Source organism: Cladophialophora immunda (genome assembly GCF_000835495.1).
Source record: "Cladophialophora immunda strain CBS 83496 unplaced genomic scaffold supercont1.6, whole genome shotgun sequence".
NCBI lineage: Eukaryota > Fungi > Ascomycota > Eurotiomycetes > Chaetothyriales > Herpotrichiellaceae > Cladophialophora > Cladophialophora immunda.
Window position 1 is genome coordinate 3769654 of NW_015622546.1, and position 15699 is coordinate 3785352.

Below are 15699 nucleotides of genomic sequence, written 5' to 3' on the forward strand. Positions count from 1 at the left end.
ATACATGCGCTAGCGACAGTATATGAAGCGAACGGACAGATCGACGAGGCATTAGCGTTACTACAACAGGTAGTCGACATTGAGAAGCGCACACTTGGGGAGGAACACCCAGATCGACTGGCCTCAATGCATGAGCTAGCGAGAGCATATCGAGCGAACGGACAGACCGACGAGGCACTGGCGTTAATAGAACAGGTCGTCGAGATCGAGAAGCGCACACTTGGGGAGGAACATCCAAATCGACTAACCTCAGAGTATGAGCTAGCGATAGTATATGAAGCGAACGGACAGACCGACGAGGCACTGGCGTTAATAGAACAGGTCGTCGAGATCCAGAAGCGCACACTCGCGGAGGAACATCCAAATCGACTAGGCTCAATGCATGAGCTAGCGAGAGTATATCGAGCGAACGGACAGACCGACGAGGCACTGGCGTTAATAGAACAGGTCGTCGAGATCAGGAAGTGCATACTCGCGGAGGAACATCCAAATCGACTAGCCTCACAGCAAGTGCTGGCCACCGTGCTCTGGGATCTTGGACAGCACAATGAAGCGCTGCAGCTGATGGACTATGTCGTTGGGATACAAAGAAAAGTGCTGGACGAGCACCATCCTGAGCGGAAGAAGAATGAAGGGTGGCTCGAGTATTTTCGGGCCGAGATGCTTAGCGATTAGGCTGGCTTGATTCTACTCTTCAGGGCATGGCTTTTGATCTCCAGAAATCTCAGACAAGGATTTGCATTAGCAGGCTAGCATTGCCACGCATGTAATGGTCCCAGTTCAACCATACCAAGATGCGACCATGAGACAGCATCTGATCAGGGAATCACTCAAGCGAACCTAGTGATCGGATCGGACTTTATCGTCTTCATTCGGCTCGTTTGTTTCTGTACTCTGTTTCCTTTTCTGATTCTTCCACAAAGATTTGAGCTCGCAATGAACTTGTACAGCTCGACTCGTCTGTGGAAGGAGTTACAGCGCAGATCGTCTCGCAAGTTGCAGGTCACGGTGGTGATCCATATTCTCTCATCAGAGATTCTCCAGTAGGGCGGCATTAAAGACGATCAAGGATATGCATGTATATCTGACATGCACTCGATATACATAGAGTATATGTCTAAATAGACCCTTGGACCGTATCCAATAGGCATCCGTTCAATAAGCAATGCGGGGAAGACACCAGCAGAGTGGAACGTCGAATCACGGAGCAGGAATTCCTGGGGACCCCGCTTACTCAGAGCAAGTGCCGTGCAGCCTTGGCGACAAATCCTTGACTCCCGCTCCCCTCCTCCTTGCCACAGTTCGGTCTGCGTGCCCATTTTGATATTCATTTGGGCCTTGCCAAGTGGACCTATTGAACAAGAGACTGACGTCGTGCAAGTGTGGACTCGCATGAGCGTCTCTAAATGCATCCAATAAGCAACTGTCAAGCAAGACCCAGCACAAGTGACACACCCTCTTAGCTGCGTATACCATATCTTACGCCTCACGCGACTCCGATCACAAGAGACTGCCTGGAAACATGCCTGGGCAATGGGTTCTGGACGATTCCCAGAGTCTGTACTACCTCGAGAGCGAGGATGTGCCAGGGAAAGTCTCTACCGAGCAACTACAACGGCCTCTTTCGCAGGGAGATGAGGCAGAATTTCGACATCCGGACAAATCTTCAACTACATATCAACAGCGCGTACCTATTCGACACCAAAACAAGACGGCGCGTTGGGGATCGACCGTCACGGCTTCAGACTCGACACCGCCTTCGTTCAAGCGTCCGCGACTGTCTTCTGAGGGCGACTTGCTGCGACAGCCATTTGCGTCTGGCTCAGCTCATGACTCTTCGCTCTTGGATTGGGATCGGGATATACGGATGACAAATGACGATGCCTTCTCAACTCCCGCATCTACCGCGACAGCCGCGACGACAAATACAACTGCAACCGGTGTTTTCGCTCCCACATTACCGCCTGTCCTGGAAATATCACGACACCACCGCGCGCGCAGTCTGGAGAGTGCGAGCACCATTAGCAACCACAGACACACCGAACGTGCCGCGCGCGCGAATCGCCACGACGAGTGCGACAAATCCCAGAAGGAGGCGCAGCAAGCCATCACGCGGGCCCTCGCGCGCCTGGATCGGGCCACGCTGTTCGACTACACCTTCGCGCACCCTCTGTCCAGCCTGAACCTGATCATGGGCTTCAACACCAGCCTGCCGAAGTCCCGGCTGGACACGTACATTACGGCGCTGAGGCAGCTGCTTCGGTGTTCAGCGGAACGGTGTATTTTGAGGTGAGGCCGCATGTCTGAACGCCCTCGCTACTGCAGGTAGTTCTGTACAGGCAAATGCTAACGGATCCGACAGCAACGAATTACAACGCGCTATCACTGCCGAAGGCGTGCTGTGGGTGGTCCGCGAGGCGTGGCCTGCAGCCGAAGGGTACTGGAATTTGACGGTACATTAGGCCCCAAATCAATGTCGCCATTCGCGGTGGTTGAAACGTGTGAGTATGATGCTGACAATCACGGTCCCAAAAAATAGGCTACCTTTCGAGGCTTCCTCCACGCCGAGCTCTGGCGCAACTTCCCCTGCCAGCGCTCATACAACCAGCTACCCCCGGCATACCGTCCGACGCGGGCGCAGCTGTCGGTCCCGCACTCGCCCATGATCGACTGGATGCCGTGGCCGGACGTGCGCGACATGGCGATCATGTACCAGGACCAGATCGACGTGGACGCGCTGTTCCGGATGGCCATCCACAACGTGGTCGCGCACCGGAAGAGACGGCCGCGCGGACGGACGAAGACCCAGTCTTCCTCGCTACCCACCATGACATCTTCCTCTTCGCTCCTCAGGAAAGACGACGACGACGACGGCCGCAGCGCCACAACAACAACTCCCATCTATCGAAACCCAGACCCCGCTGCCGCCGCCACCGAGCATGACGACGACAACGACAACGACAACGCGAACGACAAAACCTCCTTTCGCGTGTGGGACCTGGTGTGCCTGGAAAAGGCGCACGGGACGAACCCGCTGGCCGAGCCTGGGCTGGACAAGAAGCCGGTGCTGCGCTCGCCGGGCGTGCGTGCCCTGCTGCGCGCCTACGACCTCGAGTACGACGAGTTCGACACGCAGAAGCTGGACGACTGCTTCTTCGAGGCGTACCCGTGCCTGTACGCCGACACGGCCGCCTCGGCCTGGAAGGTCAAGAGCTTCCCGAGCCTGCCGCACGAGGACGTCGGGCGGCCCGTCGCCCTCACGCAGCCGGCGGTGTTCCGGCTCAAGGCGCGCATTGAGGCCATGATCGGGGCCGAGATTGAGATATAGCTAGTCGGGTCGTGAATAGATGATATACGCCACACCCGCATTTTCTTTTATTTGTGGTGGAAATATTGGGGGTGTACTCGGTATATATGTGCCTATCTAGGTTGTATGGAAATGTAAAATTACAGGAGCGAGCTATCTTGGATTATTCCTTTGCAGCGGTCAATACAGTCATACATGTTTTTAAATCCGGTTAGAAGATTACATCGTGGCAAAAATCACCCTCCAGCACAGAAATCCCGGAGCCATGTCCTGGCGTGGACGTCCACCGTGCTGTTGAACAGCTCCGTCGGCAACTCGAAGGCCTCAGGCTGCGAATCCGACCCGTGGGACTGGTACCGGTCGAGGATCGGCGAGGCGCTGCTCGCGGCCGCCAGAGGGCTGCCGTCGCTGCCAAAAAGGCGGGCGACCTCCGAGGGGTCGAGGTCGTCGATCTCGATGATGCGACCGCCACTCGACGGGATCACGCTCGGTGTCTCGAACACGGCGGTATCGTACTCGGCGAGCTCCGGGGGCACGTCGATGTCTTGTTCTGAGCTGAAGCCGGCCAACGCCGGGAGATCCATCTGCTCCGACGCGAGCAGGCCGGTGTAATCTGTCGGATCTTGGTCGGCGTCGCGTCGCTGGGGCGTGGGTGTCGTGTTGTCTCTGCCGTCGGCGAGAGAAATGGGCTCCTGGTGGTCAGGTTCAGATGGTTCCTCGTACGGTCTTTTCGAGGAGGTGGTGGTTCGTGTTGCTGTTGGTTTCGCGTGAGACGAGATGTGTCGTAAGAGAGTATCTCTGTTTGCACCGTCTGGTCAGTCCTTCCATCTCTACAAAATGGCCCCCGGGCGTTGGATAGGAAGGCTATGTCTTACTGCCTTGTGAATGACCTTAAGCAGAGCGGACATGTGAATGGCCGGTCAGAGTAGTGGCTTCTCTTGTGCCGGCTCAAGTGCTCGTTCCGCTTGAAGGGCTTGGAGCAGATTTGACAGCGATAGAGCCCCATCTGGGTTGCCCTTGTGGATATCCCTGGATGTTTTTCCGGACAGTGGATCAGGTAGGCCGGTCTTTCGAGATTCGTAGATGGATTATGCGGACAGGGCTTTTGGAAGGCGTCCACATATCGATTTGATAGCCAAGTTTGTCGGACTGAGCAGGTCGGTGAGTGCGGGGTTTGCGTTTGCGGGTTGGTGGGAGGAGGGATGAGGGATGCGGGATGCGGGATCCGAAATGGAATCATCGGATGCCCTCAGATGAGAGTCACGATTAGGCCATAACTCGGCTCCGTAAACGGCGGATTCAATCCGAACATCGGCGACCTTACCGCCCAGTAAAGGAGCCAAGCCAAACATGTTCTATCGACTGTGAGATACATCTCATAGCTTCCATCTTGCGCCTCCTTGCCTCAAATTGCTGACCGCAGCCTCGAGCCTGACCCAAAACACAGCGATGGTGGCCGTTGCCAGCAGCACGCCAACCAGAATGGCAGTATTCTGATAGGGCGCTGGGCCCTTTTCACGGGTAGCACTCCGGATCAGTGCGCCAGCGACGGGTGTCCCAACCATCGTGGCCAATCCTCGCACCATGTACAGAAAGCCATTTACCGAGGCAAAGTTTTGGACTCCAAAGAGCTCTACAAGAGAGGTGGGGAACAGTGACACATATGCAGACGCGAAGATGCCATAGAGCACGGTGAAGGCGATGAACAGGTTGCGGCCCTCGGACTGGGTCGAGGAAAGGGAGGAGGGAATCCACAGGCCAAGAGCCGCAATGGCCGAGATGGCCGTCGTCAGGAACAATGCGTTGAGCCGGCCGATCCTGTCTGCTGCGTGGCCGATGGTGATCTTCCCGACAGCGTTGGCCGCATTGGACAGGGCGATGAAGTTCGAGGCCGTAGCCGACGAGTAGCCCAAGGTCCTTGCGTACGAGGCGAAGAAAAACACGGGCGTGTAGTATGCCGCAGATTGCAGAGCGGCGCCCAGCCCTTGGGCGAGGAACGTGCGTGACCGAGCAATGCGATAGTCCACCAGGGGGATTTTGAACAGCCCAACTATGCCTGACGGACGTCTCGCCTCTGCTCTGAACCGGCGAGCTGCCGCAGCTTCCCAACGCATGACAGGGGCAGCGGCACTGATGAGTACAAAGGCAACGGCGGCCGATATGCGTAGAGAGTTGCGGAACCCGGTCTTGGTGACCAGAGCGTGCAGGATCGGGGCCCAGACGACGCCTCCGATACCAGTGCCCGAGAGAATAATACCCATGGCGAGGCCGCGACGGGCAGTGAACCATGTTGGGGCCACTGTGACGGCGGGCATATACGACAGACAAGTCCCTATACCGCAGAGAAACCCCTGGGTAAGCTGAACCTCCCACATTCGTCGGCTGAAAGAGGCCAACAGTAAGGCAAGAGAGAACACGATTCCACCGGCCCAGATGACGAAGCGTGGCGGGAATTGTTTGGTCCAGGCCGTCGTGTATGGGGCACCAATTGTCATGAGAGAGATTGCCAGTGTGCCGATGAGGTCAATCATGGCTGGCGATGAGCCGTAGAAGGGCGATGACGGGTCGTGGGATAGCTCTTGATAGACATCCTGGTAAACACCAAAGGAGAAGCCAATCCCGCAAACTGTGAAAATGAGTGTCGTTGAGGCGACAACTATCAGGACATGTTGACTGTAGAGATGATCAGCTCTGACTCGAGGAGTTGTGGACTGGACGTGTATGCCTACAGTTTTGAAGGTTGGACTGGTTGCTGCTGCACTTGTAGTGGTGCTGGAGGATGCTGTTGAGGGATTTCTATTTCGAGGTTTGGATCACGCGCTGTGTCAATCTCTAGGACGGGCATATTGTCTCTGTATATGGTCTCTGTAGCGTTTAGAGTGATCAGTGATGAATTAATTAGGCTCGGTACATGTTGTGCCCTGCTGGGGTATAGGCGCCCTTTATACCTCGCTAACCCCAAATACCCCCATAAGCCTCGAGGATCTACGTAATAATATGTAGCTGTCGACCACAAGGCGGAGGGCTAGTCAGTGAAATATGCCGACTCCGCTAGCCGGGGAGAAATTGGACACTCCGCAGAGAATATTATGTGACTCATTGCTCCCAATACAATGGGCCAGTGAATACTTTGGTATAGATCTCTTGCAAAGGCGACGACTCATGCATTGCAGGTATACAGTGACATACGTGAAAGCTCCAATGCGACTTATTAGTTCCAAGAGATCGAGCAAGTGCATTTTGATACGTTTGTCCCATGAAGTATAGGTGCAGCACCCGTATATGTCACATCACGGACGGGCCACACAATTCATGCTTTGCACTGAATTGACTTAGTCGTTAAGATGTGGCCGTTAGTCTTGCCTGTGCAGCCGTGGGTGGCCTCTGCCTCGAGATACGTGGCCGTCACGACCATTGAATGGACGCGACAGGAGCAACCCTTGGGCTTGAAGGCATAGTCCAGCACTTGACGGCCTTGGTGGTCAGTTTCTTCAAAGTTGATTTTCAGACCTGAGATTGCCAACATTGAGGATATGAGCTGAAAAGGGCGTTCATAGAGATTGCAGTCGTCCACCTTCTTGTTGTCAGGCCGAAGGAATTAATCGTAATTTTATGCAGAAATCCGCTTCCTCCAACAGATGTGTCGTATACGATTTCCCGTCGGTCGGATGCTCAAAACGCGAGAGGTGCCTCAGATTAGTGCTCCATCTGTCCGCCAGTTATCGTGCTCGGTCGGCATGATCTGATGCTCGCGCCCGTTGAGCCCCGACTTGCAGGGTCGGTGTACAAGTAGCACATCGTTGAGGGACTCTCTATTGCCTGAGAATGCAGTGGCGGCTATCGTAATAGAACACCACTTGCCCCTACAAGTAGGTGGTGGTGGTGGTGGTGGCTCGCGCGACAGCTTCCCAGGTATCATGCGCCCGGAATCGCCACGCGACATGGAAACATTGGCGACAAGGCTGCGCTGCCAAGGAGGTTCAATTTCTCTGCAGACGTGCCTCATAACCACAACAACAACCCACACAACACGACCATCACAGCATACAACCACTTGGCATTTGCAACCTCCATCCTGTATCCAGCGAGCCAAGAGCGCAATGCACGCCTTGAACAAGAGAAATTCCAGATCGACCGCCGTGGAACCCGCAGAAAGTGCACAATCCTACGGCACGTGTCCAACATGTGATGCCTCGGACGCCCCAAGACCCGCCAATGCACCAAGCCTCACGCCACCGGCAGACCACCTTTTTCCAATGCATATGTTTTTTGCAAGATCTATAAAACCGCCTGGGCCGGCCGCCTCACGCAGAGGATGACGGCACTGACACATTCTCGAAAGAAAAAAAAGACGAAAAAGCTCTAACCAAAACTAACTACAAGATGACTGCTCGGATTGCCATTGTCGGAGCCGGAGAGGTGGGCGCCGCCACGGCGTATGCCCTCCTGCGAGGCTCCCTTTACAGCGAGCTGCTGCTGGTCGATGTGAAGCCCGAGAAGAGAGACGGCCAGGTGCGTGACCTGTCGGACGCGTGCTGCGCCGAGGACAGCACCACCCGTGTCCGGGCCGGAACGGTCAAGGAGGCCGGCGAATGTGACATTGTGGTGATCACGGCCGGGTCGAAGAGGACAAGAGGTGAGAGAGAGGAGACCCCCTCGTTCATTGACCTTTCCACATCTGTTTACGTCCTGAGAGGATATGAGACGCTGACGCACGCAAACCCAGGCGAGACCTCGCTTCAGCTGATAGAGAGGAACACCGCCATCCTGGAGAGGATCATCGACTCGATGAGACCATTCCGCTCGGATCTCATCCTGATTGTCGTGTCGCATCCCGTGGATGTCCTCACGACGCTCGCCCAGAAACTCTCGGGCCTACCCAAATCCCAAGTGATAGGCTCAGGCACCTTCCTGGACACGGTTCGACTTCGGAGGATGCTAGCCGATAAATACGAGGTAGGTTCCAATCCCTCCCAACCCCCCCTCTCTCGCAGCCAAAAGCTGACCGTTCCACCATAGATCGCCCCGGGTCCAATCAACGCGTACGTGCTGGGCGAGCACGGCGACTCGCAGTTCGTGGCGTGGTCGCACGCCTCGATCGACGGGGTGCCGATCGACGAGGCCGTGCCGCCGCGGGAATTCAGCCGCGAGGCGCTGGCGGACGAGTGCAAGCGCGAGGGCCAGCGCATCGTCGACACCAAGGGCGCGATCGCGTTCGGCATCGCCTCGGTCGTGGCGAGCATCTGCGCGGCCGTGCTCTTCGACCGGCGCGACGTCCGCCCCGTCAGCCACTTCCAGCCCGAGCTGGGCTGCTGCGTGAGCATGCCCGTCGTGCTGGGCCGGCACGGCGTCGTCAAGCCGCTCCCGCTGCCCCTGTCCGCCGAGGAGAAGGCCAAGTTGGCCGAGTCGGCGACCGTCGTCCGGGAGGCGACCCAGAAATTACTCGGTCCTTAGGCGGGGAGGGTTTTGTCAAAACCGGTTCAATGCGTCTCGTCTCGTGGGTTGAGCGGGCTTAGAGGGGTCATGTGGGATTGAACGGCTCAGAGTGTCATGGGATGTTCGAATGGCTCAGAGGACAACGCGTGTATAGGGTATGGATGGGCTCAAAGGGCCACACGTGTATAAGGGTATGGATGGGTTCAAAGGTCCAAAGGCTTCAAAGGGGCCAGGGTGGACGGACGGGGTAACTGGACGAAGGGTGCTCCTCGGGGGGTGTTGCGTGGCAATGTTTTCTTATCTCACACGGCGTCTTTTGCTCTCACTATTTCCCGACGTTTCCTTTCACTCCCTCCGTCGCCCAGTCCGGTGTCGAGACTACTGCTTTACGGGGTGCAACTGCTGCGTCAAGGGGGAACTTTACCAGGACCAGGACCAGGACCAGGACCAGGACTGGTCTGGATGCGGGAAGTTGGGTTTTAAAGTCACTCACTCACTCACTCACTCATCAATGGCACTCCCTGCACACCCCAGGCTCTTGGAAATGGAGTGTAGGGGATTAGTGTTGGATTGAATCAATTGATAAATCACAAGACAATGCCCTCCAGAGACCTGCCTAAACAAAAACAATAAGTGTTGATTCATGTCTCCCTCTTCATATTTTCGGTGCACGCTACCCTCTGATTTGACAGTTGGTAGCTGGTCGGGCTGGACATATATACATGGATACGGATACGATGGACAGCCATAAGTATTACAATAGCTATAGCAACAAGAGGTTTTTATAGTGACACATATTTTCTGAAATTCCTTTTCCACCTCTTTTCCCACTTCTTCTCCCCCTCCTCCTTCATTAACCCCCCAAATCAAATCATCCTCCCTTCCGGGCTTTTGGGCTGTTAGATCCCGGACGACATACAACGGACGGAAAATCACGAGCCATTCGCGACGCCGTTCGCCTTGGCCTTCTCGCTCGCAATGACGTGCCTCTTGACCTCGAGGAAGCTGTCCGGGCTGACGGAGACGGAGCTGATGCCGCACTGGACCAAGAAGGCCGCGAACTCCGGGTGGTTGCTGGGGGCCTGGCCGCAGAGGCCGATCTTGCGGCCGGCGCGGCGGGCGACGGTGATGACGTGCTCGATCATCCACTTGACGGCGGCGTCCTGCTCGTCGAACAGGTCGGCCAGCTCGGCCGAGTCGCGGTCCACGCCCAGCGTCAGCTGCGTCAGGTCGTTGGAGCCGATGGAGAAGCCGTCGAACTGGCGCGTGAACTCCTCGGCCAGGATCACGTTGGACGGGATCTCGCACATGACGTACACCTGCAGCCCGTTCTCGCCGCGCCGCAGCCCGTTCTCCGCCATGACCGCCATCACCTTGGCCGCCTCGCCCACCGTCCGGCAGAAGGGGATCATGACGATGGCGTTGGTGAAGCCCATCTCCTCCCGCACCCGTTTGATCGCGCGGCATTCCAGCGCGAAGCCTTCCTTGTACCGCGGGGAGTAGTACCGCGACGCACCCCGGAACCCCAGCATCGGGTTCTCCTCCTTGGGCTCAAAGTCTTTCCCGCCGATCAGGTTGGCGTACTCGTTGGTCTTGAAGTCGCTCATCCGGATGATGGCTGGCTTGGGGTACACGGCCGCGCACAAGCAGGCGAGCCCCCGCGAGAGCTTGTCCACAAAGTACTCGGGCTTGTCCTTGTACCCGGCGGTCAGTCTGGTGATTTCGGCCTGGGCCTTTTCGTCCTTCAATTTCTCGAAATGGACCAGCGCCATGGGGTGAACTTGAATGCTGCTGACGACGAACTCCATCCGTGCGAGTCCGATGCCGTCGGCCGGGAGACGCCACCAACGATAGGCAGATGCCGGGTTGGCGAGATTGAGCATGACATTTGTCTTTGTCGGTGGCAGTCCATGCACGTCGATCTCCTTGGTGGTGATCTCGGAGATGCCTTCATAGACAAACGCGGTATCGCCCTCGGCACAAGATACGGTAACATCTTGTCCCGTATGTAGGACATAGGTGGCATTGCCCGTCCCAACAACGGCGGGAACACCCAGCTCACGGCTGACAATTGCTGCATGCGATGTTCGTCCACCGTGGTCGGTGATGATGGCTGCGGCTCGTTTCATGATGGGCACCCAGTCAGGATCAGTCGTTTCCGTGACCAGAATCGACCCATCCACGAACTTGCCTATGTCTTTGGCGGTTTCGATGAGGCAGAGACGACCCGACACGGCGGCCTCGCCAACCGAAAGACCGGTCGCTAGCACACGACCCTTTTTGCCGATCTTGTAGGTTTTGAAGGCACCAGCTTCACGTCGTGCTTGCACAGTCTCCGGCCGCGCCTGGACGATGAACATCTCTCCTGTGATGCCGTCCTTGGCCCATTCTATGTCCATGGGGCATTTGTAGTGGTTCTCGATGATGCACGCCCACCGCGCCAGATTGAGGATTTCCGGGTCGCTGAGCACGAAGCTGTTCCTCTCTGCCTTTGAGGTGGGCACATTGCGGGTTGGCATATGCTCATTTCCATATATCATCTTCATCGCCTTTTCACCCCGTTTCTTCTCGATGATCGGGACGAGGTCGGGGTTGGTGAGGAGCGGTTTGAAAACCTGGTATTCGTCGGGATTGACAGTGCCCTGGACGATATTCTCGCCCAGACCCCAGGCTGCGTTGATGAGCACAACCTTGTTGAAGCCACTTTCAGTGTCAAGAGTAAACATCACCCCTGAGCCGGCAGCATCCGAGCGAACCATGCGTTGCACACCGATGGAAAGGGCGACTTTGAGATGATCGAAATGCTCGGTTTGACGGTAGCTGATGGCCCGGTCTGTGAAGAGTGAAGCATAGCAACGTCGACAGGCGTTGAGGAGGGCAGCTGGACCCGAGATGTTCAGGTATGATTCTTGCTGACCGGCAAAACTGGCGTTGGGCAGGTCCTCGGCGGTGGCACTGGAACGCACAGCAACAGACAGATTCTCAATGCCTGCTTGCGCCGAAAGCTGCTGGTAGGCGGTTGTGATGGCTGTTGACAGATCCTGCGGCCAGTCGCCGCGCAAAAATAGATCCCTCACAGCCTGGCCAGTCGCTGAAAGAGTTGTTTTGCCAGATTGCCACTCTTCAATCAGTTTGGTCATCTTGGTCCTGATGTCGTTGGCGTCGACGTAGCGCCAATATGCGTCGGCGGTCGTGGCAAAGCCAGGCGGGACAGCAACACCCTCTGCTTTGAGGCCACGGATCATCTCTCCCAACGAGGCATTCTTGCCTCCGACCGACGTAACATCTCCTCGCACCACATTCTCAAAATTGCGTACCAACACCTTTTGGCTTGATCCGTTCATGATCTGCTTGTTTCTGTTTCCTCCCTTCCAACAAGTAACAAAGGTCAATTAGGTATGTCTTAGATGTCAACGTGAGGATGGTTGGTATTGAATCCTATATCCCCATATAACTCGCTTCCCTGGGTGCGCTTTGAAGCGATGACGCTTCATTAAATGAGATTGTGCGGTCATGAGATGTCTGGGCACTGGAGACATGTACGAGCGCATTGATGCTCGGGTCGGATGTGAGACCAGAGTCCACGTACGCCTCTTGAGATCTCCAACCAATCTCTACAAGCCACCGCCGCCGATTTGTGGAGGATGGTGCTGGGTCCCCGAACAGGTGACGATGGAAAGGCCATCAGGAGAGGTCAAAGTGTACCACTTACCGAGCTTATCCGTCAATTGGCAGAGAAACGCTGCAGGAATCACCTGATTTCATTGAAGCATGTTTGCAAGGCCAATTCCCCTTCTTATAACGTAATCAATGCAACACGAGAAGATGCTACAATCGTACTTGTCGAAAGCCGTCAGTAAGGAGATTGCCAGGAGATGGGCATTGCAGATGGTATCTGCATTTGTGAAGCGACGAGGGTTGATGGATTGGAGGCTTGGGAGAGGAAGTGAGGATGAAAAGCTTAATTGTACAACGCACGGCATCGTTCACAGTCCCGAGTCCCGCAGCTCCATAAATTGGTGGATGTGCTGTTGGTTGCTTGGAGGGTTCCTCCATGGCGGCTGACTGCCTCTGCCCTTGCAAAGACCATCTGATCGAGGGCGAACAAGGTATACCCAAGTATGACGCACAAGTTCTTTCAACAGGGGGCACTTGAGAATGCGGCTGCACCCGGACAGTGGCACGCTGGATGCAAGGGTCAAAGCATGTACTTGTACACGGCTTGATTGAGCAATGAGCAGATGGAGAAAAGACGGCCGAGGGACAATTCGCCCTGATCGTTCCATCTCGGCGTCAACGTCTGGGATCCCATTGTGTTGTCATAATCATTCATACAGTCTGACCCGATGGCCCCGACTATCAAAATGATGAGTGTAATGAATAAAAGTCATCGATTCATGGCCAGCCCATCCAACGCCCCCTTGAGGCTCTCGTGAAAGCCATAATTGAACCCGTCCTTTTGTCATCAGTATCTGAACAAAACCCGACATTCCTGCTACCTTCCAGTATGATCCCATCATCAGCAGCCACTAGATTAGACGGCTTCTTCTACGTGCCGCAGCACCGGGTAAAGTTGTTCTTCCTCAGACTTTTCTTTGTGTTCGTCTGTGCCCGTCATCTCGGCGTCTCGGTGCTCGCCAGAGTCCTTTGCTGAGTCCTTGGCCGGCCCTGCGCCATCCTCATAGTCACCGCTCTGCAGCTTCTTCTTGATGAACTCGCGCATCCATTCAATGAGACGCATATTCTGCACCCACATCTCGGTCTGGTCTGGGGCATCTTTGGATTCGCCGCTCCTCGGCGTCTCGGCGCCTTCGGCACTCGCGAGGGCAGGATCAATGACACTATCTTGCGGCGAAGCCTTCTTCTTGCCCTTGGGCTCTTTGTTGGCAGCAGAGGCCGGAGGAGTGACGGAACCGTCGCTTCCCATGTCCATTTCGTCCTTGATCTTGCCAGGCGCAGCGCGCTGTAGTCGTCCGCCGTCCCAGCGGCGGCGATCATCAGTCTCGTAGAGACCGCTGAGAGTCGCGGCATTGGCAGCCGCGTATGCCATGTCGCTCGCACTGGCTGGCAAAGTCGGATACATGGCGCTGCTGGTTGGTGCGGCGTGGCCAGGCAGGGGACTTTGGCCGGAAGTGTAACTTTGTGCAGACGACGGAGGAGTCAGACCTGGTGTGCTGGCATCGGTGGCGCTGGCGATGCTGTCTTGGTGACCATGCTGAAGCAACGAGGTCGAATTCGCGTGAGCGGCAGCTGATGGAAGATGGGACGAGGTCGGGGGACTGTTGGAAGAGCGGGCGTAGGTCACATAACCGGAGCCCGTTGGTGCGACGCCAGCGGTGAGATGAGCATCGTTTTCGTAGATGGTAGCTTGCATCTGCTCTAGGATTTGGTCGATAGACGTCAAGTCCTCCCTCGTCTTCGCGTTACCCATCGGCGGCAAGCTGTAGGCCTGGATAGGATCTTCTTGCCCATAGCCGCCACCGACCGACACCGGTTGATAGGCAGGAGTCGGGATCGCAGCGGGGATGATCTGTGGCAGCTGAAGGCCTTGGAGCTCAAATAGACGGCGGCTGACATTGTGGAAGTTGATTGGGTCGACCTCCCTGCGCTTGACTTGGCCAAAGAAGTGATCAAGCGCATCATAGCCGCGCTTGCGGGCTTCGTAGTCGTAGGTGGTCTGAGGTGCGGTACTGTAGTAAGTCACTGGACCATAGCCCGGGTGTTGTCCCGTCTGGCGTTCGTTGTTAGCATCTTCACGCAAGCCAAAAAAAAAAACAAAACAGGCCAGACATGCTTACCTGGACGGGGGGATGAGGCTGGTAGTACTGATTTGGGTGGTGCTGGCCAGTGTAATCTTGCGGACCTGGCATGGCTGGGGCATAGTAGTTTGGAGGCACTTGTCCAGTCAGACTGCGACCATAGTATGAGGCGCCGTAATGCCCACCTTGTCCCATGCCATTCTGAGATTGACGCTGGCCACCGCCTGGCTCCATGTTGGGAGAGCGCATGATGACGCTATCGTCGGCGTGAGTCTTGACATGTTTCTTGAGGTCCTGCGGACGCTTGAAGGCCTTGCCGCAGAACTCGCACTTGTGAGGTTTCAAGGGAACGTGGACGCGGATGTGGGAGGTGATGTGGTCGCGCTTGACGGTGGTGGTACGGCACTGGCCCCAGGCGCAGGTCAAGTTGAGATTGTTGGTCGACTTGCGACCGACATGGCGCTCGCAGACGTGCTCCTGGAGTCAAATGTTAGGCGCCTCGCCATCAGCAGAGGGGGGGGAGAGAGAGAGAGGCTCACATAGAGCGATTCAGCTGAAGGGCAGCGCTCGCCGCATCCTTGCCACTGGCACTGCAGGTTTTCACCGGCGGCGTTGACGTTGGGCGCAGGCTGGTTCGAGGCCAGCGGCTGCTGCTGGAGTTGGCCTTGTTGCTGAACCACCTCTTGAGGGGCAGGAGGGTTGGGCGTGGGCGTGTTTCTCTCGCCCAGGTCAGCCATTGTTTGCTTGGCTCGAAAGCGACGCCAAGAGCGATGTCGATACTTGGCGGCGGAATAGAACAGCTACCAACTTCGATCACAAGGCTGCGAGTCCGAGTCCGCGATGCGAGCTGCGATCACGCGAACAGGAATCACGCCAAGAGGGTGACGATGGTGATGGAAGTGAAAGTTGAGGATGAAGATAAAGAAGGGTGAAGGGCACCCAAATTTCCGGGTGAGGGAAAAGGTGGTGAAGGTTTTTTGCCTGAGCAGTTAGCCGGGCGCGGGCGACCGACTACTATTAAGTATACCGTCCCCTCTGACTCGGACAGCGATTAAGAGGACGAGGGGGAAGGAGATTTCCACAATTCGTCGTCTGAAGGACAAGAAGAAGAAGTAGAAGAAGATGGTTCACAGAGGAGCCGGTTTAATTTACGGAAGAGAAAGGACTACTACTAGTATTCTGTTTCCCGGGGGGGGG

At 56.1% G+C, this 15699-nt stretch overlaps 6 protein-coding genes across 6 annotated transcripts; 2 read left to right on the top strand and 4 right to left on the bottom strand.

The window, feature by feature from the left end:
• Positions 1-1335: 1335 nt before the first annotated feature.
• On the top strand, positions 1336-3328 carry PV07_10732 (uncharacterized protein; the record flags this gene model as incomplete). Its single annotated transcript, XM_016398085.1, has 3 exons — positions 1336-2289; positions 2363-2453; positions 2540-3328. Exons 1-3 carry the CDS (start codon positions 1523-1525, stop codon positions 3326-3328), a joined length of 1647 nt encoding a protein of 548 aa, XP_016245276.1. The 5' UTR covers positions 1336-1522.
• A 215-nt stretch (positions 3329-3543) lies between these two features.
• On the bottom strand, positions 3544-4215 carry PV07_10733 (uncharacterized protein; the record flags this gene model as incomplete). The annotated part of the gene is made up of 2 exons (XM_016398086.1): positions 3544-3999; positions 4183-4215. The coding sequence occupies 2 exons, from the start codon at positions 4213-4215 to the stop codon at positions 3544-3546; spliced, it is 489 nt and encodes a 162-aa protein (XP_016245277.1).
• Positions 4216-4683: 468 nt separating this feature from the next.
• On the bottom strand, positions 4684-6152 carry PV07_10734 (uncharacterized protein; the record flags this gene model as incomplete). Its single annotated transcript, XM_016398087.1, has 2 exons — positions 4684-5980; positions 6037-6152. The coding sequence occupies 2 exons, from the start codon at positions 6150-6152 to the stop codon at positions 4684-4686; spliced, it is 1413 nt and encodes a 470-aa protein (XP_016245278.1).
• A 1345-nt stretch (positions 6153-7497) lies between these two features.
• PV07_10735 (L-lactate dehydrogenase) lies at positions 7498-9536 on the top strand. Its single transcript, XM_016398088.1, has 3 exons — positions 7498-7943; positions 8034-8263; positions 8327-9536. The coding sequence occupies exons 1-3, from the start codon at positions 7691-7693 to the stop codon at positions 8759-8761; spliced, it is 918 nt and encodes a 305-aa protein (XP_016245279.1). The 5' UTR covers positions 7498-7690; the 3' UTR covers positions 8762-9536.
• A 139-nt stretch (positions 9537-9675) lies between these two features.
• On the bottom strand, positions 9676-12087 carry PV07_10736 (phosphoenolpyruvate synthase; the record flags this gene model as incomplete). The annotated part of the gene is made up of 1 exon (XM_016398089.1): positions 9676-12087. The coding sequence occupies one exon, from the start codon at positions 12085-12087 to the stop codon at positions 9676-9678; it is 2412 nt and encodes an 803-aa protein (XP_016245280.1).
• A 1190-nt stretch (positions 12088-13277) lies between these two features.
• Positions 13278-15239, bottom strand: PV07_10737 (uncharacterized protein; the record flags this gene model as incomplete). Its single annotated transcript, XM_016398090.1, has 3 exons — positions 13278-14474; positions 14542-14979; positions 15042-15239. The coding sequence occupies 3 exons, from the start codon at positions 15237-15239 to the stop codon at positions 13278-13280; spliced, it is 1833 nt and encodes a 610-aa protein (XP_016245281.1).
• Between the last annotated feature and the right edge of the window lie 460 nt (positions 15240-15699).

Bases quoted from the DNA above. Each gene is read 5' to 3' on its own strand.
- PV07_10735 (XM_016398088.1), top strand. From the start codon at position 7,691: ATGACTGCTCGGATTGCCATTGTCGGAGCCGGAGAGGTGGGCGCCGCC. The intron at 7,944-8,033 runs GTGAGAGAGAGG...ACGCAAACCCAG, and splicing joins CGGGTCGAAGAGGACAAGAG to GCGAGACCTCGCTTCAGCTG. The intron at 8,264-8,326 runs GTAGGTTCCAAT...GTTCCACCATAG, and splicing joins TGCTAGCCGATAAATACGAG to ATCGCCCCGGGTCCAATCAA.